The 25,140-nt window shown below is 48.4% G+C and overlaps 1 protein-coding gene and 1 pseudogene across 1 annotated transcript; both read left to right on the forward strand.

Annotated features, from left to right (window-relative positions):
• Window positions 1–5,279: 5,279 nt before the first annotated feature.
• LOC147119604 (targeting protein for Xklp2-like) lies at window positions 5,280–24,754 on the forward strand. The gene is made up of 7 exons (XM_085985168.1): window positions 5,280–5,295; window positions 5,751–5,893; window positions 8,023–8,146; window positions 15,954–16,093; window positions 19,263–19,414; window positions 23,032–23,209; window positions 24,057–24,754. Exons 2-7 carry the CDS (start codon window positions 5,761–5,763, stop codon window positions 24,080–24,082), a joined length of 753 nt encoding a protein of 250 aa, XP_085841294.1. The 5' UTR covers window positions 5,280–5,295; window positions 5,751–5,760; the 3' UTR covers window positions 24,083–24,754.
• The window catches only part of LOC147119605 (uncharacterized), a 183,995-nt pseudogene continuing 183,468 nt past the window's right edge, over window positions 24,614–25,140 (forward strand).

Below are 25,140 nucleotides of genomic sequence, written 5' to 3' on the forward strand. Positions count from 1 at the left end.
CAATCAGAAGAACATAAATAGGCCACTTGGCCCCTCGAGCCTGCTCCGCCATCATTTCTGAACCTCCTTCACTCTTTCCTCTATTTGCTGCCACATTACCGTGTCTTCAAGATATGTTAATGGCCATTCCTAACTGAGCTAATTGTCTCCTTCTGATGCAGATCAGATTCAATGTCATTCGGTGTAAAACTAGCAGATATGGCGAGTGGTGCCAAAATCAATTTACCTTGTATACCTTGGAGATGTGGCGTTCCAAAGGCTGTGGTGAGCCCTCTGATTGAACGGGAAGAACTCTGCGATTCCGGTAAGTTGCTTTTTCTTTCTACTCACTCGGTCTCTGAAATCCAGATGTTTGGGAGATCCCTGGTTTAGCGGCCGAGTCTGGGGAAGGTTCACTCGGTGTCCTGGATGTTTAATGTCTCCTGACTATTAGAATGATCTCTTTTTTAATGGTGTTAAGAATCTTAAACTTTCATTCATGTAGCGTCTTTCATGACCTCGATGTGCCCAATAAGACATTAAGTGTAGTCACTTAAGTTGTGAGGTGAGCGTGGAGATTAATCTCAGTCCAGATCTAATGGCTTGCCCCACATCTTTCCACTGTCTCTAATCTTACTCTGGGTTTGTAGAGAGGAACTAGATGTGAGTAGAATTTTTACCTTGCCAGTTGAGTGTTGGAGGGGCCCTTGTTCTCAAGAGCTGTGACGGGGCACTAGTTCACTTGCTGGGCCTTAACGGTTTGTTAAATTTGGAAAATACTTTGCAAATATCAAGGTATTGTAACATTTAATTTGTAATCAAACTGGGTCAAAGGAATTAGAAAACAAATTAAACCAGGTCCATCTGCAACTCGGTCATGATGAGCGGAGTTTAATGCCCACTTTACTGATCAACTTGTGTCCTCTTTTTTTTTTTATAAACCCAAAAATAAACCCTTAAACAAATAAACCCTTTAAATGACCCAATTTATCAAATTAAAATTTGGCCTCTTAAATCGATTACGCACTCCAGTCCCCGCGGCGCCCACCGGTCATGAAAGAGCTCGAGCTCGCCGGCGGAAACCGCGTGCTCCATCTCCAGGGCCACCCGGCCGCGAACATGGCCGCGGAAGAGAGGGAGGCAATCCGGCCGGACGACCCCCTCGGCCGCCCGCTGCCTGGACCAATTAATGGCTTTCTTGGCCAGGCCCAGGAGCAGGCCCACGAGGAGGTCCTCCGACCTGCCCGCTCCCCTCCGCACCGGGTGACCGTAGATCAAGAGCGTGGGACTGAAGTGCAACCAAAATTTGAGGAGCAGCCCCTTCAAATAGTGAAAGAGGGGCTGCAACCTCCCACACTCGACATACACATGGAACACGGACTCCTCCAGACCGCAGAACAAACAGGCGGCCCGGGAGTCCGTGAACCTACTTAAAAACCTATTGCACGGGACTGCTCTGTGCAACACCCTCCAGGCCAAGTCCCCAATAGAACAAGGGAAGACTCCCGCATAGAGAGCCCCCCATTGGGGACCTCGGCCTCCGCCGGAAGGTAAAACGGCACGCCACGGCGTGTCCGGACGGCAGGCGAAGATGGCAAAGTGGAAGGTGTGCAAGAGCAGCCCGTACAGGAAACCCCTCCGCGCAGAATGGAAAGGCACGGAGGGCATCTCCTCGAGACGGCTCAAGTTGTGAGGCACCAAACCCCTAGGGGAGCTTTGGGGCAGGGCGCCGATATGGAATTCCGTCCGAACGGGAGTAAGCCCGGGCGGGATCGCCCCACGCGCTTGAGCCGCCTCGATACACCTCGTGGCGCCGGGGCGCAACCTCGCTTTCACCGCCTCGATGGCATCGACCGCGAGCCGGACATTGCCCCACGACATACGCCGCGCCAACTCCTCCGGCGCCATCCAGCCCGCTCCTCCGCCATCGAGTAGGTCCCCGACTCTAGTCACCCTGCCAGGCACAGCCCTCCGCTCCGCCAGCCGCCCGAACTCACGGACGCGGAGGTGCGGATTCCTGAACAGCGGCTCTCGAAGGACAGCCGCCATTCCTGACGGGGGAGAGCTCCGCCTGGAGGCGACGGAGTTCCAAACCCATAGCAGTTCCTGGTAAAAGACAGGCAGCTCCTGCAGGCTGGCACGCCTGCTGCCCACTTCCAGAAACAGGAGCTGCATGTCGTAATTGAGGCCGTGCAGCTGGCGGAAGAAATACGTCGCCAGCGCACACCATCCGGGAGGATTCTCGACGTACAGGTATCTCTGCAGCGTCTGAAGACGGAAAGTCGCAGCCTGGGTGCGAAGGCACACCAGCGCCTGACCGCCCTCCCTAAGCGGGAGACTCAGAACCGCGGCAGCGACCCAGTGTATCCTATTGTTCCAGAAGAAGTCGACGAGCTTCTTCTGTATCTTGGCGACAAACGCAGGGGGGGGGATCAGAGTAACCAACCGGTACCACAACATGGCGGCCACCAGTTGGTTTATGACCAACGCCCGACCCCTGTAGGACAACACTCGGAGCAATCCTGTCCAGCGTCCTAAGCGAGCGGTGACTTTGGCCTCCAGCTCGTGCCAGTTCGCCGGCCAGGCGTCCTCGGCCGGGCTGAGGTAGACTCCCAAGTAGAGGAGGTGCGTCGTACTCCAGGCGAAGGGCCTGAACTCCTCCGGCAGAGAGTCCACCTGCCACTGACCCACCAGGAGTCCAGAACATTTCCCCCAGTTGATCCTGGCGGAGGATGCGTCCGAGTAAATCTGCTGGCATTCCCGCATCCTCCGCAAGTCAACGGGATCCGTGATCATGAGGAGCACGTCATCGGCGTAAGCCGAGAGGACCACCTCCACGCCCGGCCCTTGCAGAGCCAATCCCGCCAACCTCTTCCGCAAGAGGCGCAGGAAAGGCTCCACGCAAATGGCATATAACTGGCCGGACATGGGGCATCCCTGACGCATCCCCCTCCCGAAGCGAAGGGGCGCTGTCAAGGACCCGTTAACTTTAATCAGACACTCCGCGGCAGCGTACAGAAGTCGGATCCGGGCGACGAAATGCGTCCCGAACCCGAATGCGCGCAGAGTCCCGAAAAGATACTCGTGATCCACCCTGTCGAACGCCTTCTCCTGATCCAGGGAAAGGAAGGCGACCGACAGACCAGCCCTCTGGGAATGGTGGACCAGGTCCCGGACCAGATGGATGTTATCGTGAATGGTCCGGCCCGGGACCGTGTAGGACTGGTCGGGATGGATCATGTGGGCCAGCACGGTGCCAAGGCGAACGGACATAGCCCTGGCAAAGATTTTGTAATCCGTGCTGAGGAGGGAGACCGGGCGCCAGTTCTTAAGGAGGCGGAGATCACCCCTCTTAGGCAGCAGGACGATCACCGCCCTGCGCCACGAGAGGGGCATCTCCCCGGTCGCCAAACATTCCCCCAGGACCCGCACGTAGTCGCCCCCCAGGACGCCCCAGAACGCCCTGTGGAACTCCACGGTCAGCCCGTCCAACCCCGGGGACTTCCCCCTAGAGAGCTGGCGGAGGGCGCCGGACAGCTCCTCCAAACTCAGAGGAGCGTCCAATTTTTCGGCGCCCTCCAGGCCGACCTTCGGCAGGTCCTCCCACAAAACTCTGCGCGCTTCCTCGCTGGACGGATCCGGAGAGAACAGAGCCCCGTAATAGACGCGGGTCTCCGCGCGGATTCCCTCCGGATCCGAGACCGGAGATCCGTCATCGGCCAGCAGCTCCAAAAGCTGCTTACGGACCCCCCGTCTTTTTTCCAGCGAGTAGAAGAAGGGGGAGCCGCGGTCCAGGTCCCGCAGGAACTGGATCCGCGACCTCACGTACGCGCCTCGGGACCCGACGAGCCGCAGGTCCTTCAGCGCGCCCTTCTTCTCTTCGTACGCCAGCCGCAGGGCCGGGTCCTCGGCGACTTGACCGAGACGGGACTCCAGGTCGAGCACCTCCTTCTCCAACTGCCCGACCCGGGCCTCCCGCCTCTTGGTCGACCCCTTCGCGTACTCCTGACAGAAGAGACGGATGTGAGCCTTGCCCACATCCCACCATAGCCTCAAGGAGGGGAAGCCCCCCTGCTTCCTTCTCCAGCCGGCCCAGAACCGACCGAACGAATCCCGGAACCGCGCGTCCTCCAGCAGCAGGTTGTTAAAGTGCCAGTACGCGGACCCCCCCCGGCGCGCGGCGGCACGAGCTCCGCCCACACCAGGTGGTGGTCCGTGCACGGCACCGGCCGCACGGAAGCCGCCGGAACGCAGGAGACGTACGCCCGGGAAATGTAGAGGCGGTCGATCCTGGACGCTCCTCCCCCAGACCTCACAAAAGTGAAGGCGCTGGAGTCGGGATGGAGATTACGCCAGACGTCCACCAAGTCGAGGGACCCGACCAGGCCCCTCAGCTTCCCCATTGCCGCTGGGCACGGCTGGGTACCCGTGCGGTCCCTCGCCTCGAGGGTACAATTAAAATCCCCCCCGAGGATGACGCACTCGCCCGCGTCGATGGAGCCCAAAAGAGTGGACACTTCTTCAAAGAAGCGCGCTTGCTGCGCACCAGCCTGAGGGGCGTACACGTTCACTAGATGGAACGGCACGCCCCCCAGGCGAACAGTGACCTGGAGCAAGCGGCCCGGCACGAGCTCCTTGACCCCCAAGATCTCCGGCTGAAAATGCGGGGCCAGCAAGATAGCCACCCCGCTGGAAACACTGGAGAGGTGACTCATGCTGACCCCTCCTTGCCACTCCAGGAGCCACGTGGCCTCGTCTCCCGGAACGGTGTGGGTTTCTTGCAGGAAGCACACCGCATACTTCCCGTCCCGAAGGACCGAAAAGTTACTAAATCTGCGGCTAGCTTCCCAACGGGCACTTGTTGCGATGATTGTTGTCTGATAACTGTGGGGGCAACCCAGTCTCACCCTTATTGGTCCATCAAAAAGACCCAATGACTGAGGATCGGTTTAGATTCGCAGCGCCTTTTCCACTCAATCCCATGCGACCTGACAAGATGCTGCGGTGTCCGCCGGCGAGCTCGAGCTCTTTCGTGACCGGTGGGCGCCGCGGGGGCTGGAGTGCGTAATCGACCTAAGAGGCCAAATTTTTATTTGATTAATCGGGTTATTTAAAGGGTTTATTTGTTTAAGGGTTTATTTTTGGGTTTATAAAAAAAAGAGGACACCCATTGGACGAGAAAAATGCTGACGTCACTGATCACAAGGATTTGATTAAAGCTGAGGTTTGATTGGTCAACGCACGGTTAGAGTCCCGTATAAAGCAGAGCTGTGGGCTGAAGAGAGGTAAACACAGAGGTGAGAGACGCTTAGCGAGGTTTGACCTGATATTCTCTGGAAGTAGTTTCTGGAGTTACAGCAGAGCAAGTTTTAGTGAGCGGGCGATTGTTTCTCTCTCCCTGCTCTGTTTGTTTTCCTTCTGTCTTTAGTTGGGAACCAAAAAGTTTCGGGTTGAAGTTGGAGCAGTTTCTGTGCTGATGATGTTTGAGATAGTTGCTGTAATCTCTTATTTAATTATTTATAAGCCGCTGGTTTTCCAGGTCTTGGGGCGGTCTCCTGGTCTCGGCTAAGCCTCTTTTGTAAACTACTCGGCCGGGAGTACAGCGCTGCAATCAGAAGAACATAAATAGGCCACTTGGCCCCTCGAGCCTGCTCCGCCATCATTTCTGAACCTCCTTCACTCTTTTTCCTCTATTTGCTGCCACATTACCGTGTCTTCAAGATATGTTAATGGCCATTCCTAACTGAGCTAATTGTCTCCTTCTGATGCAGATCAGATTCAATGTCATTCGGTGTAAAACTAGCAGATATGGCGAGTGGTGCCAAAATCAATTTACCTTGTATACCTTGGAGATGTGGCGTTCCAAAGGCTGTGGTGAGCCCTCTGATTGAACGGGAAGAACTCTGCGATTCCGGTAAGTTGCTTTTTCTTTCTACTCACTCGGTCTCTGAAATCCAGATGTTTGGGAGATCCCTGGTTTAGCGGCCGAGTCTGGGGAAGGTTCACTCGGTGTCCTGGATGTTTAATGTCTCCTGACTATTAGAATGATCTCTTTTTTAATGGTGTTAAGAATCTTAAACTTTCATTCATGTAGCGTCTTTCATGACCTCGATGTGCCCAATAAGACATTAAGTGTAGTCACTTAAGTTGTGAGGTGAGCGTGGAGATTAATCTCAGTCCAGATCTAATGGCTTGCCCCACATCTTTCCACTGTCTCTAATCTTACTCTGGGTTTGTAGAGAGGAACTAGATGTGAGTAGAATTTTTACCTTGCCAGTTGAGTGTTGGAGGGGCCCTTGTTCTCAAGAGCTGTGACGGGGCACTAGTTCACTTGCTGGGCCTTAACGGTTTGTTAAATTTGGAAAATACTTTGCAAATATCAAGGTATTGTAACATTTAATTTGTAATCAAACTGGGTCAAAGGAATTAGAAAACAAATTAAACCAGGTCCATCTGCAACTCGGTCATGATGAGCGGAGTTTAATGCCCACTTTACTGATCAACTTGTGTCGAGCTGTGGTTCTGTTGGTACCGCCCACACCTGAAGGTTATGGGTTAATTCCCGTTACAGACACTTGAGCATAAAGTCTAGGCTGAGACTCCAGCGCAGGACTGAGTGCTGCATTGGCTGGAGGGTGAGATGTTGAACCGAGGCCCTGTCTGCTCTTGGAGATTTAAGATTCTAACAGTGGTTGAAGAGCAGGGAGTTCTCCCTGATGTCCTGGCCAATATTTATCCTCAATCAGTATCACTAAAGCAGATTATTTGGGCACTATCATTGTGCGAGCTTGCTGTGTGCAAATTGGCTGCTGCGTTTCCCACACTACGACAGTGACTCCACTTCAAAAGTACTGCTTTGGCTGTAAAGTGCTTTGAGACGCTTGGCGGTCGAAGAGGCGCTATACTGATGCAAGTCTTTATTTCAGAAGAAAATCTGAACTTTGACCAGAACCGATGCTATAGGACAACAGGAAGAGGAGGAGGCAATTTAGCCCCTCGAGCAATATTCTGCCGTTCAATGAGATCATGGCTGACCTGTGACCTAACTCATTCCCGCCTTTGCCCCGAATACCTTTTGATTAACACACCTGAGTTAAATTTAACATTTGAGCTATCAATTGTTTGCGGATGAGTTCCCAAATTCTACCGCCCTGTGTACTGTCATCTCTCCGAATAATGTTTCACTTTTTGCACCGAACCTGGTACTGCCGGGTTAGACACTTTCGATGTGAAGTTTACTTTTCAAACTTTGTCTCGGTGACCTACCCGTCCGACCCGGCTAGCCACGTGGGCCACTCGAGTGATCTTTCCAATCCAGGCTCTCGGGAGTCTGGGCTCACAACCCCCGAGGCCAGGCTGGGTTCAAATTACTGCCGTGAACAGACCGAGCCCGGAGAGTGTTCAACTTCTCACTGGGACCTAACCCACTGCCTGCCGCAGTCTCTGGGCTGGAAGTTCCCGGAGGATTATAACCGGCTGGGTTAGAATGAAATGTCATCCTTTGCTGAAGTGGCTTGGGAGAGAATGAAGAACTGTTCTGACTCGGGTTATTGTCTCTCTAACGCTGGGCTGGGATCCCTTTCAAGGCTTGTGATGCAGGATGTGTCTATCGTAGAATCCTCTTACAGCGCAACTTCTGCTTTTGTGACGACAACCTGCGATGCCCCGTGAGCGCCCGCCGTTTAAATCTAATAACGAGTTAGGAATGGGTCTGTTTGGTGCTTGTATATATGCTCCTAAAATCAAGCGAACCCGAGCGAGTGATTTTCAAGGCTTGGGGGCCGAAGATTTACCCCGTTCCTTTATTAACCGCTCACCCTCTGTACAAGGAAGGGCTGCGAATTCCTACTCCGGGGAGTGTCTCTTGTGGGATCGAGGGCTCAATTCCAGACTCTGATCCTGGAGTTTGTGAAAATGGCTGTAGACTGCTTAGAATACCGGCTTGGCCTCAGTATCACAGTTTAAGAGCTCTGACCGCCCCCACCTCCTAAACTCCTGCCTCTCTCTCTCTCTCTCTCTCTCTCTCTCCTCCTGTCTCTGCAGAGGGCGAAGCGTCGAGCGCTGGAATCCCCACCAGTCCCCCGAACACGGTAAATTCGCTGGCGGCCAGGAGACGGTCCACCGATGGCCGACTGTCCGCTGCTGAGGGTCCGGCCCAGCCTCTGGGGTAAGTAATGCCGAGTCTCCCTCAACCTCCAGTGGCGGAGTCCTTTAGATTGGCTGTGTCACCATTCAGTCTCCCCGTTGGCCGTGAAGACCAGGCTCAATGTGAGGAATGAGTTCGGGTTTCCAGGAATTATCCAGGATCTCTGAAGACCCTGCCTGATACGATCCGGCTTGTCTGTGCTCCCTCTCCTCCGACCGGTGACTACCGAAGGATTGGTGATTAGCTTCGTTGAATTGGGGTTCGAACTAGTTTTAACATAGATTTTAGGGGGATTGTTGCTGCCAGAAATGTAACACAGCATTAATTTAAAAAGCAGACCCTCCAAGGTAGTAATCTCTGGATTATTCCCAGTGCCACGTCCTAATGAGCAGAAATGGGAGGTGAATGAATGGCTAGAGACATGGTGCAGGAGGGAGGGCTTCAGATCCCTGGGACATTGGGAGCAGTTCTGTAGCGGGAGGGACCTGTTCAAGAAGGCCGGCTTGCACCAGAACAAAGCTGGGACCAATACTTCTGGGCAAGTTAGTCAATGTTGGGAAGGTTTAAACTAATTTGGCAGTATGGTTGGGCACCAATATGTAGTATTTAGAGTAGAAATAAGATGTACACTACTGAGTTCCAGTTAGAAATACAGAATTGGGTGGGATCATAGAAAATAAAGTTCGATTTGGAGTGCATGTGTGCACAGGTTGGTGAGCTGCAGGCGCAAAAAACCTCGAATATGATGTGGCACTAACGAGAACTGGCTCAATGTGAGGATTGGATGCTTCATATGGTGGTTCCAAAGTCTTCAGGGGAGGGGACCAAGCACGAGGGGGTAGCGGTTTTGATCGAGGGAAATATTCTAAATGTCCTTGAGGATCAAAGGCAGAATCTTTGATTTGTAGTTGAGAAAGTGTGGAGATATTGGGCTACTTGGGGTATTTTATAGGCCATTAAATAGTGAAGGAGATACATGGGCAGATTTTTTCAAAAACTAGAGATGCATGAACGATAGTAGTGATAATGGGAGACATTAACTCCCTCTATGGAATGGGGCTGTGATTTTTCAAGGAGGGAATTCGGATGTGCTCAAGAGAAATTTATTGATCAGTAGGTTTATTAGCCAAAGAGGAAGAGGCATTGCTGGATGTAGTCCTGGAACTAACTCGATCAATTGGTGAATGTAACATTTGGAGAGCATCTCGAATATTTATCATAGTATGGTAAGATTTAGTCTAGTTATGGAGGGCTATTTTTAGTGAATTGATTAGGATCTGGCCCGGGTAAATTGGAGTTGCAAGACTTGATGTCAGACATGACAAACCATGAGGATGAAACCAATCGACTGCAACAAGAGATAAGGGCTAGCAGAATAGACAGGCAAGTGGCAGATGGAATTTAAGTGAGGTGATGCATTTTGGCAGAAGGAACAAGGAGCAGCAATATACACTAGGGCGCAAGAGTGCAGGGACAGAGTGACCTGGGAGTTAATGTGCATAGGTCCCTGAAGGTGGCAGGACATATGAGATCTTGGGCTTAATAGAGGTATTCAGTACAAAAATGAAGAAGTTATGCTCAACATTTATAAAGTGCTAGTTAGGCCACAACGGGGGTATTGCATCCAGTTCTGGTCATATTTTAGGAAGGATATGCAAGTATTTGAGAGGAAGGAAGGACAGGCAGGAAGGAGGTGGGGTGGCTGTTAATAAAGGAAATAATCACTAATAGAGAAATGATATTGGGTCAAAAGATCTGGATAATGAAACAGTTTGGGTGGAGGTAAGGAATAATAAGGGGGGAAAAGCACTAGTGGGTGTAGTCTATAGGCCTCCGAACAATGGCAACTCTGTTGGATGGAGTATCAATCAGGAAATAGTTGAGGGTTGTAATAAGGGAACATCTATAATTATGGGGGATTTTAACTCCTATTAATTGGACAAATCAAATTGGGCAGGGCTGCCTTGAGGATGAGTTCATTGAGTGTATTAGGGATGGGTTTCTTGAGCAGTATGTAACTGAACCGACCAGGGGGCAAGCAACCTTAGATCTGGTCCTGTGTAATGAGACAGGATTAATTAAAAATGTCCTAGTAAAGGATCCCCTTGGAATGAGTGACCATAACATGGTTGAATTCCATATTCAATTAGAGGGTGAGAAGGTTGGATCTCAAACAAGCGTGCTAAGCTTGAATAAAGGAGACTATGCAGGTATGAGAGCGGAATTGAGTAGAGTGGATTGGGAAAATAGATTAAAGGGTAAGACGATACATGATCAGTAGTGTACATTTAAGGAGTTATTAAACAACTTCCAAAAAATATATATTCCACTAAGGAAAGGGTGTAAAAGAAAAGACAGCCATCCGTGGCTAAGTAAAGAAATTAAGGATAGTATTTGACAAAAAACAAGGGCATATAATGTAGCCAAATCTAGTGGGAGGATTGGGGAAACTTTAAAAGACAGCAAAAAATAACAAAGATTAAGAAATGGAAGATAGATTATGAAAGTAAATTAGCAAAAAATATAAAAACAGATAGGAAGAGTTTTTAGTTATATAAAAAGAAAGGGTGGCTAAAGTAAATGTTCATCCCTTAGAGGATGAGACTGAGAAATTAATGGTGGGAAATATGGAGATGGCAAAAACACTATGAATATTTTGTATCAGTCTTTACAGTAGAAGACACTAAATATCCCAACACTGGACAAACAGGGGGGCTAAAGGGGGGGAGGAGCTAAACACGATCAAAATCACTAAGGAAGTGGTACTCGGTAAAATAATGGGACTCAAGGCGGATAAATCACCTGGACCTGATGGCTTACATCCTAGGGTCTTGAGGGAAGTGGCGGTAGGGATTGTGGATGCATTGGTAATTTTCCAAAACTCCTTGGACTCGGCAAAGGTCCCGGCAGACTGGAAAACTGTAAATGTAACACCCTTATTTAAAAAGGGCAGTAGACAGAAGGCTGGAAACTATAGACCAGTTAGCCTAACATCTGTGGTAGGTAAAGTTTTGCAGTCCATTATTAAGGAGACAGTAACAGGACATTTGGATAATTTAATAGGACAAAGTCAGCATGGTTTTATGAAGGGGAAGTCATGTTTGACAAATTTGCTGGAGTTCTTTGAGGAAGTAACGTATAGGGTGGATAAAGGGCAACCAGTGGACGTAGTGTATTTAGACTTCCAAAAGGCATTTGACAAGGTGCCACACAATATTATTGCTTAAGATAAAAAATCACAGGATTGGGGGTAATATTCTGGCATGGATAGAGGATTGGCTATCTAACAGAAGGCAGAGTTGGGATAAATGGTTCATTCTCAGACTGGCAATCAGTAACTAGTGGTGTTCCACAGGGGTCAGTGCTGGGTCCCCAACTCTTTACAATCTATTAACGATTTGGAGGAGGGGACGATTGTCATCAATGTTTGCAGATGATACTAAGATGGGAGGGAAAGTAGTGAGTGAGGAGGACATAAAAAACCTGCAAGGGGACATCGACAAGCTAAGTGGGCAGAGATTTGGCAGATGGAATACAATACTGGAAAGTGTGAGGTTATGCACTTTGGCAGGAAAAATCGTAGAGCAAGTTATTATCTTAATGGCAAGAAACTGAAAGTACTGAAGTACAAAGGGATCTGGGGGTCCTGGTGCAGGAAACTCAAAAGGTTAGTATGCAGGTGCAGCAAGTGATTAAGGCGGCCAATGGAATGTTGGCTTTCATTGCTAGGGGGATAGAATATAAAAATAGGGAGGTATTGCTTGAGTTGTACAAGGTATTGGTGAGACTGCACCTGGAATACTGCATACAGTTTTGGTGTCCATACTTAAGAAAGGACATTCTTGCTCTCGAGTCAGTACAAAGAAGGTTCACTCGGTTAATCCCGGGGATGGACATATGAGAGGTTGAGTAGATTGGGACTCTACTCATTGGAGTTCAGAAGAATGAGGCGATCTTATTGAAACATATGATTGTGAAGGGGTTGGATCGGGTGGATGCAAGGAAGATGTTCCCGATGGGTGAAACTAGAACTAGGGGGCATAGTCTTAGAATAAGGGGCTGCCCTTTCAAAACTGAGATGAGGAGGAACTACTTCACTCAGAGGGTGGTAGGTCCATAGAATATGCTGCCCCAAAAAGCTGTAGAAGCTACATTACATAAATTAAAACCAGAGTTCCCTAGAAGTAAAGAGAATTAAGGGTTATGGGGAGCGGGCAGGAATTTGGACATGAGTCTAGGTTCGGATCGGTCATGGCCCTGTGGGTAGTGGAGCTGGCCCAGGGGCCATGTAGCCTGATCCTGCTCCTATTTCGTGTCTCATTCTGTTTGATTCAGTAGATGGCCCTGTGATAGTGGATTGGTGGTTAGGATCAGATCAGCCATGATCTTATTGAATGGCGGAGCAGGCTCGTGGGGCTGATTGGCCTACTCCTGCTCTTATTTCTTATGTTCTTATGTACAGACGAGATTTACCAGAATGGTTCCAGGGATGAGTAATTGCAGTTACGTGGATAGCGAAGCTGGGGCGGTTCTCCTTGGAGCCGAGGAGGCTAATCGGCTGTTTAATAGTGTTTAAAATCAAAGGGTTTAGAAAACTTCTTACAATGGCTGAAGGGTAGCTCACGAGGGCACAGATTTAAGGTGATTGGCAAAAGAACCAAAGGCGACATGAGAAACTTTACGAGTGGTTAGTCTTTGGAATGCACTGCCTGCTGGGATGGTGGATGCCGATGAACAGTAGCCTTAAGGGAACTGGATAAATGCTTGCAGGGGATAAAAGTGCATGGATTGCACGCCGAAAGAACAGGCGCAGACTCTCACTACTCTCTGGATATCGTGACTGTCGGCCTTGCTCTGGCGGCTCCTCACTTCACAGTTCACTGGCTGCAAGTGGAACAGTCAGCTCGAATGCTGTTTGAAGACTCGCCTTGTTAATTCAGCCTGGTTACATCCCGGGAGCCGGGGCTGCGGTTCATTGAGCCTCTTTAAACTGTGGCCAGAAATCGGCTGGCTTCTCCCACCTGCCCAATTTGGTCTCCTTTGAGAACTGGCTGGTCTTGGTCGTAATTTCTCCCACCGCCAGTTGCTCATATCTAGACTTCACCAGCAAATTGTCCGGTAAATTTAAGCTCGAGTTCCTTTCCAGAACAGTGGCCGATTCACCAGGTAGTAACTCCCACAGTCAGGACTAACAATGTGGTATTAATAACCAACAGGTTTCACTTGGTTCCATATAACGCTTCCTTATTTCAGCCTGAAGATGGTCTCCCTCTGATAAAGATAATTGGATGTTCAATGAATCGCCTTCTCTTCCGGCAGGCTTGCTGCAGCCCAACAATCGGGAGGTGCTCGAGGTCACGTGGTGGTCCCCCGGAGACCCAAGCTGACTCTGCTTCGAACTCCCACAGTTCTCAATTAAGTTGCGTACACACGTCGGTCCGAACTGGGCTTGTTCCTTCAGTGTCCAGCTTCCCCAATGACTTGACTTTTTAGGGCGGTGCCTTTTAACCGAGAATCCGAATCAGTGGGATAAATGCATAGCTCCTGTTGCAACTGTTCTTTCTCACGGTCGCGGGTCTGATGGGGGCCAGGGAAAGATTGCCTTGTATCCCTTGCTAATAGTTGGGCTAGAGCCCTGCATACAGCTTTGGGGTCGCCATTAAAGGAAATGTGATTGCACTAAAAGTACAAGGGGATTTACCAGGATGTTGACAGGACTGGAGAACTTTAGCAATGAGGAATGATTGGATGGGCTGGGGTGGTTTTAATTGAGGTGTCTAAACTGGGGTCTAGATAGTGGATAGGACGGATCTATTTCAGTTGGAGGTCAATAACTAGAACAGATTGAAAGTCGTCTTTAGAGGTGTTTCGAAATGTTCACCGAGGGTGGTGGGGTGGGGGGCCTGGAACTCGCTACCTGAGAGTGGTAGAGACCCTCATCGCATTACATAGTACTTGGATATGCACAGTGTAGTAACCTGTAACGAAACGAACCAAAAGATGGAAAGTGGGATTAGACTAGATGGCTATTTCGACATTACATGATGGGACGAATGGCATCCTTCTGTACCGTAAACTTCCGATTGTGATTTCCATCAATCCCGATTCACCACATTGAGCCTCTATCTGCTGTTGTCACCCGTGCTAACTGCTCTCCTGTCAAATCAAACCTCGAGTTTCGGATTTGCCTCGGATTCATCAGGATTAGTTAAGTGAAGTCATGCCGCCCAAAAGTCAGTGTCCGGATATCGCCTTTTGAGACCTGTGAATTCTAAATTCACGCTGCTTCTTGCAGTGATTCCCTGGGTTAAACGCACCACTTAATAATTAAAACCGATCGAAGCTTAATTCCTTAGTCTGGACCTGATTTCTACCGCTTCAGCGGAGTGTTGGACCATCAGGTGTCCCCACTATCCATTTAGAATAAGAGGTGGGGATGGGGAATGGCTCCAGTGCAGTGTCACCTCTGGTCTCGTAAATCTGAGGCGTTGGCTCCCTGTCTGTTGTCCGTGCGTGAGGCTCAAACCCGCGCAGTTCAATTATCTAACCAGGAACTAGCGACCCTCCAGTGACTCTGGGGCCGAGGGGAAGTAGGACTGGGAATAGAAGTGACCATTGCAGACCTGGTGATTTTTGAAGTTCAGAGCCAGATTAGCTATCGCAGCCCCGCTAATGGGTGACCTGTGCTAAGGAAGTCTACAGGACTCCGAGCTGGTCTCGCTCACCCCGAAGGTTTGAGCCTTCACTTGATGCTGGAGGACATTTTCCCTCCGAATAACCCTGAACTTAAACAGCCCGAGACCTGGCTAGAGGATGATCACCAGCTGACTCATGACTCCAGTGAAGCCCCCTATAGTTCAGGTCCTGGCACCTGTCCCAATTCCTGCTCACCTTGTAAATTACTGGGGTTGGGGTGCAAATTGAACCTGGTTTTTTTTAGGAATTCGCCACTTTTGTGGGAGAGGCAGGGAAGAGACAGCTGCTGCTCAGTTGGAGCACCCTCGCCTGAGTGAGGAGGTTGTGGTTTCAAGTCTCACTGCAAAAACCTGTACAATAATCTAGGCTGACACTCCAGTGCAGTACTGAGGGAGTGCTGCACTGTTGCTGGTGCTCGCCTTTCAGATGAGACATTAAACCCAGGCCCTGTCTGTTCTCAGATGGACGCAAAATCTCCCATGGCACTAAAACAGCAGGAGTTATCAGCGGTGTGCTGGCCAATATTCCATCCATCCAACGTCAGTGAAACAGATTATCTAAAAATACTGCAGATCCTGGAAATCTAAAATAAAAACCATGCTGGAGGTCAGGTAGCATCTGAGAAACAGATTTAACGTTTCATGTCGATGACCTTCCGTCAGCACTGGAAAAAAGCAGGAAATGGAACAGATTTTTAAGCAACTGCAGGGGCTGGGAAAGTGGGGGCGGGGATGAAAACAAAAGGGAAGGTCTGTGATGGGATACAAGGCAGGAGATGTTCAGATATTCAAGGCAAAAGGAGGTGGTAATGGGACAAGTTAAACAAAGTATCAGATTAAACATTATCTAGTCTATTTGTGGGAGCTTGTGTTCAGATTGGCTGGCACGGTTCCTACATTACAACAGTGACTACACTTCCAAGTTCTAAAGCGTTTTGGGACGTGATGAGCTATATAACAGGTCTTAAAATAAACTTGCTTTCTTTCTCTGGAGAGCTTGAATTGTTGGTGCGAATCAAGTTCATGAAGAATAGACTGTCTAATTTGTAGTGTTGGCCAGACTGCGTGAACTAACTGCCAACTCCGCTTTTCTGGGTGAACTAAGCACATCTGTGCTTCCCTTTACCCCCTAGGCGATCCAGGAGCCATGTATACTGGAGGCCAATGAGCTCGGAGGAGCGGGAAATGTCAACAATCTCTCGATTACAAAGGGAGACGGCAGAGCACAGGCGGCAAAACGAAGCAATGATGCATCTCGCGATTGCTGGCACAAGTAAGCTAGTTGACTGCACGTGGCTGATTTGGAAGAGATTCCACGTGTACCTTTTTGGAGGGAGGTGTCTATAGCCAGTGTTGGAGAGATGAAATGCAAGGTTCATTAAAGCCATCCTCACGAATTAGCATTAGATAGTCCACAGGCTATTTGTAACCCACTGAACTATGGGGAGAAGGCTGGCGCGTAGGTTGTATTGCCTTGTAAGTAATTCAGATTATGTTTCTCCAACTGGAGCTCTACCTGCGATGATCATCTAGAGTTGAGTTCAATTTGATTCCCAACATTGTCCATTCTAAAAGCTCATTTTTCATGATTGTCACTGTCAGCAGTTTCATCTGAAAGTCTGTTCTACAAGGGAAAGAATCCCGGACCATTAGCCAATTCCATCAGTTAGTTGATCAGAGGCTGATGGTCAGTGTTTAACACAGCGGCAGAGGCTAATAATTGGGTCCGTTTGAAGATCGGCTTCTTTAATCTGCTGAGTTTGGAGTCACCAGTCGTCTGTATCTGTTGTTTCTTCCCAGCAGGATGGCGTGGCACCACATCCCTACTGAGCATCCCGGGGATGGATAGCGCTGAATGCTTTCACTGGCACTGAGTGACTTCAGAATGGCCTCAATTCCTTCTGGGGCCCTGGATCATTCTTCCTGTGCCGATACATAAGGCAGTAGCCAAACGACACCGCTCCATTCTGTCTTGGGCTTTTAACTCCAGCTCATCCTTTCAAGTTCACTTCAGCTGCATCCCTGTTGGGTCGCGTCCAGTGCCACATTTGTTTAGGATCTTTGTCAGGAATACAGAATATGATTAATCCAGGTCCATCTTCTGGCTAGTGGCATGCAGTACACTTGGACCATCGGATCACGGTAAATCTATTAGGATAAATGATCGTCCACGAGAAAACATTGGGTGGGGGCTCCCACTATCAATGGCCTCCAGGATCTTGCCCAAGTGGTTGTGTTTGTGAGGCAGTTCTATGAAGGAGCGGGCACATCTCTGAGCCTGATCATTGCCATATTCCAATGTAGAGCTGCTGACATGTCAAGTGGTGTCCCTCGTGTTTCCCTCTTCCGAGATGGATGATGGCCAGTGAATTGCTGTCGTTGATGCTCTGCCAGAGTCCAGCAACTCTGCCCCAAGGCGTGAGACTGCCCTGGGCCTTAATCAGCACTGCATAGGTGGACCGTTTCTCAAGTTCTAGGAGAACTTGAATATTGACCTTGTGCCCTTCTGAGCTGCGTCACTTCAAACGCCCTCCTGTTAATTCTGAAATGGTTCCCTTGCTCTGCTGATGTATCCAGTTTTATAGAATGTTTCTTGCTGTTCGCCTTCACTTGCACTACAGCAACCTCTTCAGCTCCTGCTGTGGACTTTCCGTTAATAAGGGTTCAGAAAGTGAAAATCCCGCAACTTTTAAATTTTGGGGGTGACTGGAGAAGTGATATCCCAAGTGGGAAGCAGGGAGATCCATGAGGAGAGACACCCAGATTTCCAATATGCATCGAAGATTCCACAGACAAACTATAGGTTGACTAAAAGGTTCAGAGATTACATTATAGGCTGTGGTGCAAACAGGCTATTCGGCCCAACCAGTCCATGCTGGCATTTATGCTCCACTCGAGCCTCCCCCTGTCTTTCGTCATCTAACGCCATCTGTAGCCCTCTACTCCCTTCTCCCTTAAGTACATCCATACTATTTGCTTCAACCACTCCCTGTGGTAGTGAGTTCCACATTCTCACCACTGAGTGAAGAAGTTTCTCCTGAATTCCCTATTTGATTTCTTGGTGGCTATCTTCTATTGATGGCCTCTAGTTAATTATGCTCTTTCCCCACAAGTGGAAACACTCTAGCTACACTAGCAAACCTTTCATAATTTTAAAGACCTCTCAGCTGTCCCTTTTTCAAGAGAAAGGAGACCCAGCCTGTCCATCCTTTCCTCAAGCCAGCTAGTTATCCATTTTGCTACTTGTCCCCTGACTCTGCATTCTCTGACTTTGTTCATCAGTCTCTTGTAGTACCTTATTTGAAGGCCGTTTGCAAATCTAGATAAATTACACCTACTGCATCACCCTTGTCTGCTCTCCCTGGTGCCTCTTCAAAAAAATTCAGAGGTTGAACAAACAAGCTTTCCCTTTTGAAATCAATGTTGGTTATTCCTTTTTTGGCGTTTCTAGATTTTCTGTTTTCTCCTTTAGTCGGTATTCCATTTATATTTCCTACCACCGTTTAAGCTGACTGGTCTATAGTTCCCTGGACATGTTCTATCTCCTTAAATATAGGTATATTCGCTAACCACCAGTCCTCTGGCACCACCATTTTTAACGAATTACTAAATATATGTAGTATGAGCCTATCTCTTCCCTAGATTATTTTAAAATGTGCAGATGTAACCCATCTGAACCAGGTTTTTTCTTAGTTTGATTTAGTTTATTTAATATCTCAATGCAGATTTCTAATTTTGCCTTCCAGCGTCATGTCCACCTGTTCTATCTCCCTGGTAAATATAGAAGCCAAGTAATTATTTAATTTCTGCCATCTCTCTATCACGGCCTGTGGTATGATCCTGTCCATCTTAGTGGCCCTATTCCCATTCCGACTTCCCCTTTTTTAGCTTGTCTAAAATATTTTACATGTTCCTTGATTTAATTTCATAGTTCCTCTTTGCCTTCCTAATTGTTGACTTCTCTCCTAATCTCGTCGTATTCTCCCTTATGCTCTCCCCTTGCTGTCCACGTAATGTATGCCTCTTTCCTTACCCTCATTTTTCCCTTGTGGCTTTAATCATCCATGATATCTCATTAGTGTTCAGTTTGTTTCTTAGCAGAATCTTGGGTGAAGGATACAGTGGGCACTTGCTAGTCAGGCTGAGGGTCAAAGGTGAGCATCGGGTCTTGTGGGCAGACTGGGGAAGGCCTGATGCCTTTCCCATCTTGAGTTAATCTACAGGAAGACATTGGATTCATCAATTCAATGTAAAAATGGCAAATTTGTAGCTAAAGCTGGGACCGGGTAAAGAGGTGCTTGTGTGGGGGAAAAACCGGAGGGAATTTGGATGGAGCAGTGTCTGTTAAGTACCTATCGGTAGTGTGGAAATGGCAAATGCGTGTTGGGTCTTTAAGCGGACTGAGCTATCCGATGCAGCCTTCAATCTTGTGATCTCCTCAGGTCAGAACATGAGGAATTCCATCCCGCTCACCAGGCCGATCAATATACAGCTCCACACAAACAGGCCAGCCGAAGGTCACCGGGAGTCCGGATCAGACCCAGAGTACAAACTGTCGCACTTCATCAAGGATCTCCGCAAGTACCCGCCCTCGGTGAGTGAATACCGAGAACCACGGTAACATTTCACCATCCATTTAACGCTGAGAGGAATCCCAAGATACCTTGAGCCGTTTCTCATTAAAAGCCCTGATGCCTACATAAACAGGAGCAGGCTATTTAGCCCCTCGAACTTGTTCTGCTATGAGATCATGGCTGATCTCTGACCTAACTGCATATACTCGCTTTTGCCCCATATCCCTTAGTACCTTTGGCTAACGATCTATCCATCTTAGATTTAAAATTAACAATTGATCCCAGCATTAATTGCCGTTTAGAGGTTCCAAACTTCTAACACTATTTTATGTCGAAGCGTTTACTAACTTCACCCCTGAAAGGTGTGGTTCCAATAGGCTATGTCCCCTAGTCCTAGACTCCAACCAGGAGTAATAGTTTCTCTCTTTACCTTCAGTTCGCTTTAATATCTAACTTCGACCAAATCCACTTAACCTTAAATGCCAGCTAATACCACTCCTGTTTGTATAATTTCTCCTCGTAATTAACCCTTGGCAGTCAGGTATTCTAGTAAACCTACACTGCACTCCCTCCAAGGCCAAGCCAATATACGTACCCGTACCTACCAGATTTAGGAACAGCTTCTTTCCTAGGGCTATCATCCTACTGAACTCCACAAATAAACTCTAAAGCCTGCACATCTGCCAATGCACTTTATTATGGTTATGCTTATGTTCATGTATTACAAGCCAAATGTATGCTGAATGTTTTTAAATGTCTTAATCTAAATGTACACTCTTGGGAACCACAAGCCTATATTTCGTTGTATGCACTTGTGCACTAACAATAAGTTGATTTGATATCCTTAGGGTGTGGTGCCCAGAACTGTGCTCAGTTCTCCAGGTGTAGTCTAACCAGGGCTTTGTCTAACAGTAGCATAACTTCTACCTCTTCCCCCTTGGTTAATCCTCGAAATATAAGACCAGCATTCATTAGCTATTTTTGATTTTCTGTAGCTGTCTGTGAAATTTCAACGATCTATGTACATGGCGGGAGGCCTTTTTTTAGGCCTCTACTGTTACTAGCTTTTCACCATTTGGAAAGTACTCTGATCTATCCTGCATTCAAAAGTGGATGACCTCACACTTGCTTTGAAATCCATTTGCCACAGTTTTGCCCATGCGCCTTTCTATCCCATTTAGTTAATAAATAGTGAATAGTTGAGGCCCAACACATTCCTGTGGGGCACCGCTAGTTACATCCTGCCAATTATCCAGTTTCCTAACAAGGTTAATGATTTGCCTTCAATTCCATGAGCTTGAACTTTTAGCTAACAGTCTTGAGGAATTTATCGAATGCCTTTTGGAATTCCATAGACCCTCCTCCGACTCCACCTTCGTCAGGCTTGACCTGCCTTTCACCGATCCATGTAGGCTTTCTGATCAGCTGCCACTTTTCAAATGTTTAGTCTCTGCATCCTTGGATTCTAGTAATTTCACAACAGGTGTTAGGCTAACTGCTCTAATTCCTGGTTTCACACTCCTTGAATAGCGAGTATCATGCAGTTTTCCCACTAAAGGAATAGTTGTTGAATCGAGAACAATTTGGAACATTATAGTTGGCGCATCTGGCATGTTCTTATCTGCTCCCTTTAAATCCCTGGGATGGGAGCCATTGGGTCACTTAGTGCCATTACTGTTTGCTTTCATTGAGTCCACATTTCGTTGATGTCTGGCATTATTCAACATGGCCACCATTTCCGTATTTTCACTTATCGATTTTCAAGGGGGCGCATGTCACTCACGACCACCCGCTTTTTCCTAATATAAACGTAAATAATTAATTGGTGCCATAATCTGAGCAGATGAAGCCCATGCTGTAATTGAGTATAAGGAAATGGCAGACTTGCGAAATAATGAGGAAACTGTGTAGAATTAATTGGCTTTAAATCTAAATGGTAATGGGGGCTGAAGATTGACAAATCTCCACGACATTAGTGGTAGATTGACTGAGCACTTGGACAACGGAGCCAGCATAGCGTTGTAAAGTGTGATAGCAAAATACTGCAGATGTTGGAAATCCGAAATAACAGAAAATGCTGGAAAAACTCCAAGTCAGGCAACATCCGTGGAGAGAAATTTGAGTTGACGTTTTGAAGAAGGGTCAAACCCGAAACGGATGTTGCCTGACTTGCTGAGTTTTTCCAGCATTTTGCGTTGTAAAGTGTAATTGATTTGCCTATTTTTGGTCACGTTTTAAATGTATTTAAATGGAAATTAATTTAAAGGAGTTGGTGCATCTTGGGTAAGTAAATGAGTTCACAATCCTTGGTAAACAAGAACTGAAATGGAGTAGAGGAGAATTTCTCAACAGATTCTCAAATCAAAAGTAGCAACAGCACGGTCGGTTTAAGAGCGCATACAAACCAAACTGGGTTTTACTAGAAGCAAAGAATTGAAGAGCAGAAGTTCTGGTTAATTTGTATAGGACTTCCTGTACTGTACACGTGATCTCTATTGAAAAATGAGGCACTGGAGAAGGCTCATCGGTGCAATTTCTTGCACCATCAGGAAAGACTAGCTGGCTGGGGCTGAGGTGACCTGATGGAAGTCTCCAGTTATGCGGGGCTTTGGGGGAAACAACTAGACAGATGTGTCTGCTTGTAGAGAACCCAAAACTAGATCATAAGATCGTCCCTAAGATTTCAAGAACTACTTGATAGAATGTGGAACTGGATACCACGAGGGTAGTTGAGGCAAATAGTATAGATGCATTTAAGGAGCAGCTACATTAACGAGGGAGAAAGGAATACAAGGTTGTACCCATGGAGTTGATGAACTAGGGTTGGAAGGAAGCTCTTGTGTAGCTTACAGCAGTAGGACCGAGCGGCCTGTTCCTGTGTTGGGGATTCTATGTAATTCTACGGATGTTATTTATATGGACTTCAGAAGGCGTTGGTTTACGGTTTCACGAAATAGGCTGTTGGCATAAATGAAAGCACATGGAAAAGGAGGCAGCCATTCGACATTGGTTAGCAGGCAGGAGACAGTAGGGCTACTGGACATGTACTCCAATTGGCAGGTTGTGACTGGCGGTTCCCCACGGAATCCGTACTGGGGCGTCAGCTTTTCACTTTCATTGAGTTGGATGAAGGAATAGAGATCCGTATATCCAAGTGTGTTGACGAGAGCGAGTTGGATGGCGCAGTTAGTAGTGTAGGTGTTAGCAGCAATTTTCAAAAGGCCGCTGATCGAGCAAAACTGTGGCCAGCTGGAGTTTAATGAAGGGAAGTGAGGTCATCCACTTTAGACCCTGAGGAACTTGGATCCGAGTATTTTTATAAATGGTGGTCAGCTAGGAACTGAAGGAGTAGAGATTGAGGCACATGAGCAGATCATTAAACTAGTGGACAGGTACAAAATAACTTTACAAGGCTATGGGATGTTGGGCTTCCTCGAGTAAAGGCCATCAGTGGAAGTACTTGGTTGTACAGAGCTCTGTTTGGACCACCTCTGGAGAACTTGGTTCAGTTCTGGGCAACGCGCCTCGGGAAGGATGTATTGGCCTTGGAGAAGGTGCAAGACATTGTATGCATTGATATCAATCCTGGGATTGGCGAATAGATTGAGATTCTGCACTAACGCTAGTGTCATTCCAGACACACTCAACCAGAGGATGCACCGTGCCAAGACCGTTCAACTTGTCTTGCCCCAGGAAAAGGGAGTGCAACGATGCGGCTCTCGGGCAGTATATCTCGATGGCAGAATACATTGACGTGTTTGAACATCGCACACAAGCGAGAGGCGGCAAGCGGGCCAGGCGCCAGGAGACACCAGGTACTACAGTCGGCTCTTCTCCCGACCATTCTCGGAGGCCTTCTATCTTCGCCTTCTCCCCCCCCCCCCCCCCCCCCCCCCCCCACACACTGCCTTCTCCGCGCTCTCTGCCCATAGTCTTCATTTCATAAACCTTGAAATGAGAACCGATTTAAACGTTGATCCCCCAAACACTGGCCTGTTCGAGCATCTCTGGACACGCCCAGCTCTTACTGCCCGACCCGAACAACGCGGTGCCCGAGCTGGTATCAGAATCTGCCGCTCTGACCAGGGCCCACGGCGGGGCTGTGCCTGTTGAGAAATGGCTTGAGGCCCAAGTATTTTTCGAGCCGGGAGAGGCCTCGCCAACTCCGGGCTGGATTTGAATCTGACCCCAGAGGTAAACTGACAGCGTCTGAGCTGTGAGACTCTGCCAACTAATGGCTCCCGGCTCTGGACATTGAGACCCAGGAATCGTCCGTTTGTTTCCCAACAGGACCCTGGGGATTGGAGTCTCGTTCCCTGACTGGTTATTGGGAGGTCGGGGATGAACGGGCCCGCACTCTTCCTCATTGTACATTAATAGCACAATTAGAGCAGATTGACAAAGAACGGGGTAAAGGGAAGCTTGTTTAAACTGGACTGAAATAACGGTGGGCGCGGGTAACCATCAAACCCTGGATTTATATCCCTTCTCCCAGCGGGTTGCGACATGAACGGGAGGATCTCGGGTCCTGCTGAGTGACTCGGTCTATCGCGGGGTGTCCGGGACACAAACTATTAGAGCGGGGCCGGGGTGAGTCCAGCTAGTCAGAAGTCACTGTCTTGAGACTGAATTCCGCGTTTCTCTTTCCCTCTGCACTTTTAGCCTCAACCCGCCTTGTTCATCTGTAAAGGGAGACTGTGAAAACTGGGATCAGTGAGCAGTCGAGAGCCGGAATTTCCTGATCCGTGTCCGTTTGTCGTTGCTCAGTCCGGTCTTCTCCAAGGGCCTCCTTTGTGAAAACTCTTCCATGTTTTAATTTTACTACTGCCGCCGGTATAATCCTCACCTTGCGGTCATTGAATGATTCCGGTTTAGTGTCTCAAAACCCAACCAGGCCGCGGAACTGTTTTCTAAGCTGAAATTTTGAAAACGGGCCAGCGCCCGAGAGGTAACATTTTAGGCCCGGGGTTTATTTCACTGCTCCAAGGTCACGCGGGATCTCAGCAGGTCCGTGTGAAATTTTACTAATTCTTCAGACCTTTCCGCTGGCGCTCACCCGGCCGATTTGATCAGTCGCTGACCTTATTGGATCAGAAATGTTTAACTTTGTTTGAATAGTGATGCACGAGTCTCTAATCTGTAAGATTTGCTCTTCCTGACCCCCAGAGGGTAATCTTCCCCCAATCCAAATCTCCTTTCCCTTGTATCTGGTTTCGAAGATGCTGATGGCCGTTACTGCGGGACTGTGGTCCCAGGGGAGCCGGGCAGTAAGTGGCCAGGGATTGTCAAACTCGGTACATGTATGGATGTGGTTTTAATGTTTAATACTTGTCTGTACTTAATAAAGACCTTCCACGTAAGGTTCTGGTCTCCGGTGTTTGGATCTTGAACAGCCGAGCTTATTCCGGGTGAAGTGAAATTCGCTGTCGCAGGAATAGCAAATGAGACTGGGCCGGAGCCGGTTAAACTCTGGGTTAGATCGTGTTGTATTGCGAATATGCGGTGGTGCATTAACAGATTTCGGGAATGTCCAGTTTTGGAATAATGTGATTTTTTTTTTTCTTCCTGCCTCCCTCCTCCTCTCTTTCCTGCGGACCTGGCCTCATTAGGCCGCTCCTCCTGTTCACGGACTTGCCCCGCTGGCAATGGAGGCCCAGCCGATTCACCGAGTTTAATGGGCTAACTCAGGACTCTGGTCCCCAGCACGGTCAGTGTTCCATATTCAACCATCAGTCTGAACCGCTGC

This window comes from Somniosus microcephalus, chromosome 4 (assembly GCF_052327205.1).
Source record: "Somniosus microcephalus isolate GS21.2 chromosome 4, FLI_Smic_1.0, whole genome shotgun sequence".
NCBI classification, from domain to species: Eukaryota; Metazoa; Chordata; class Chondrichthyes; order Squaliformes; family Somniosidae; genus Somniosus; species Somniosus microcephalus.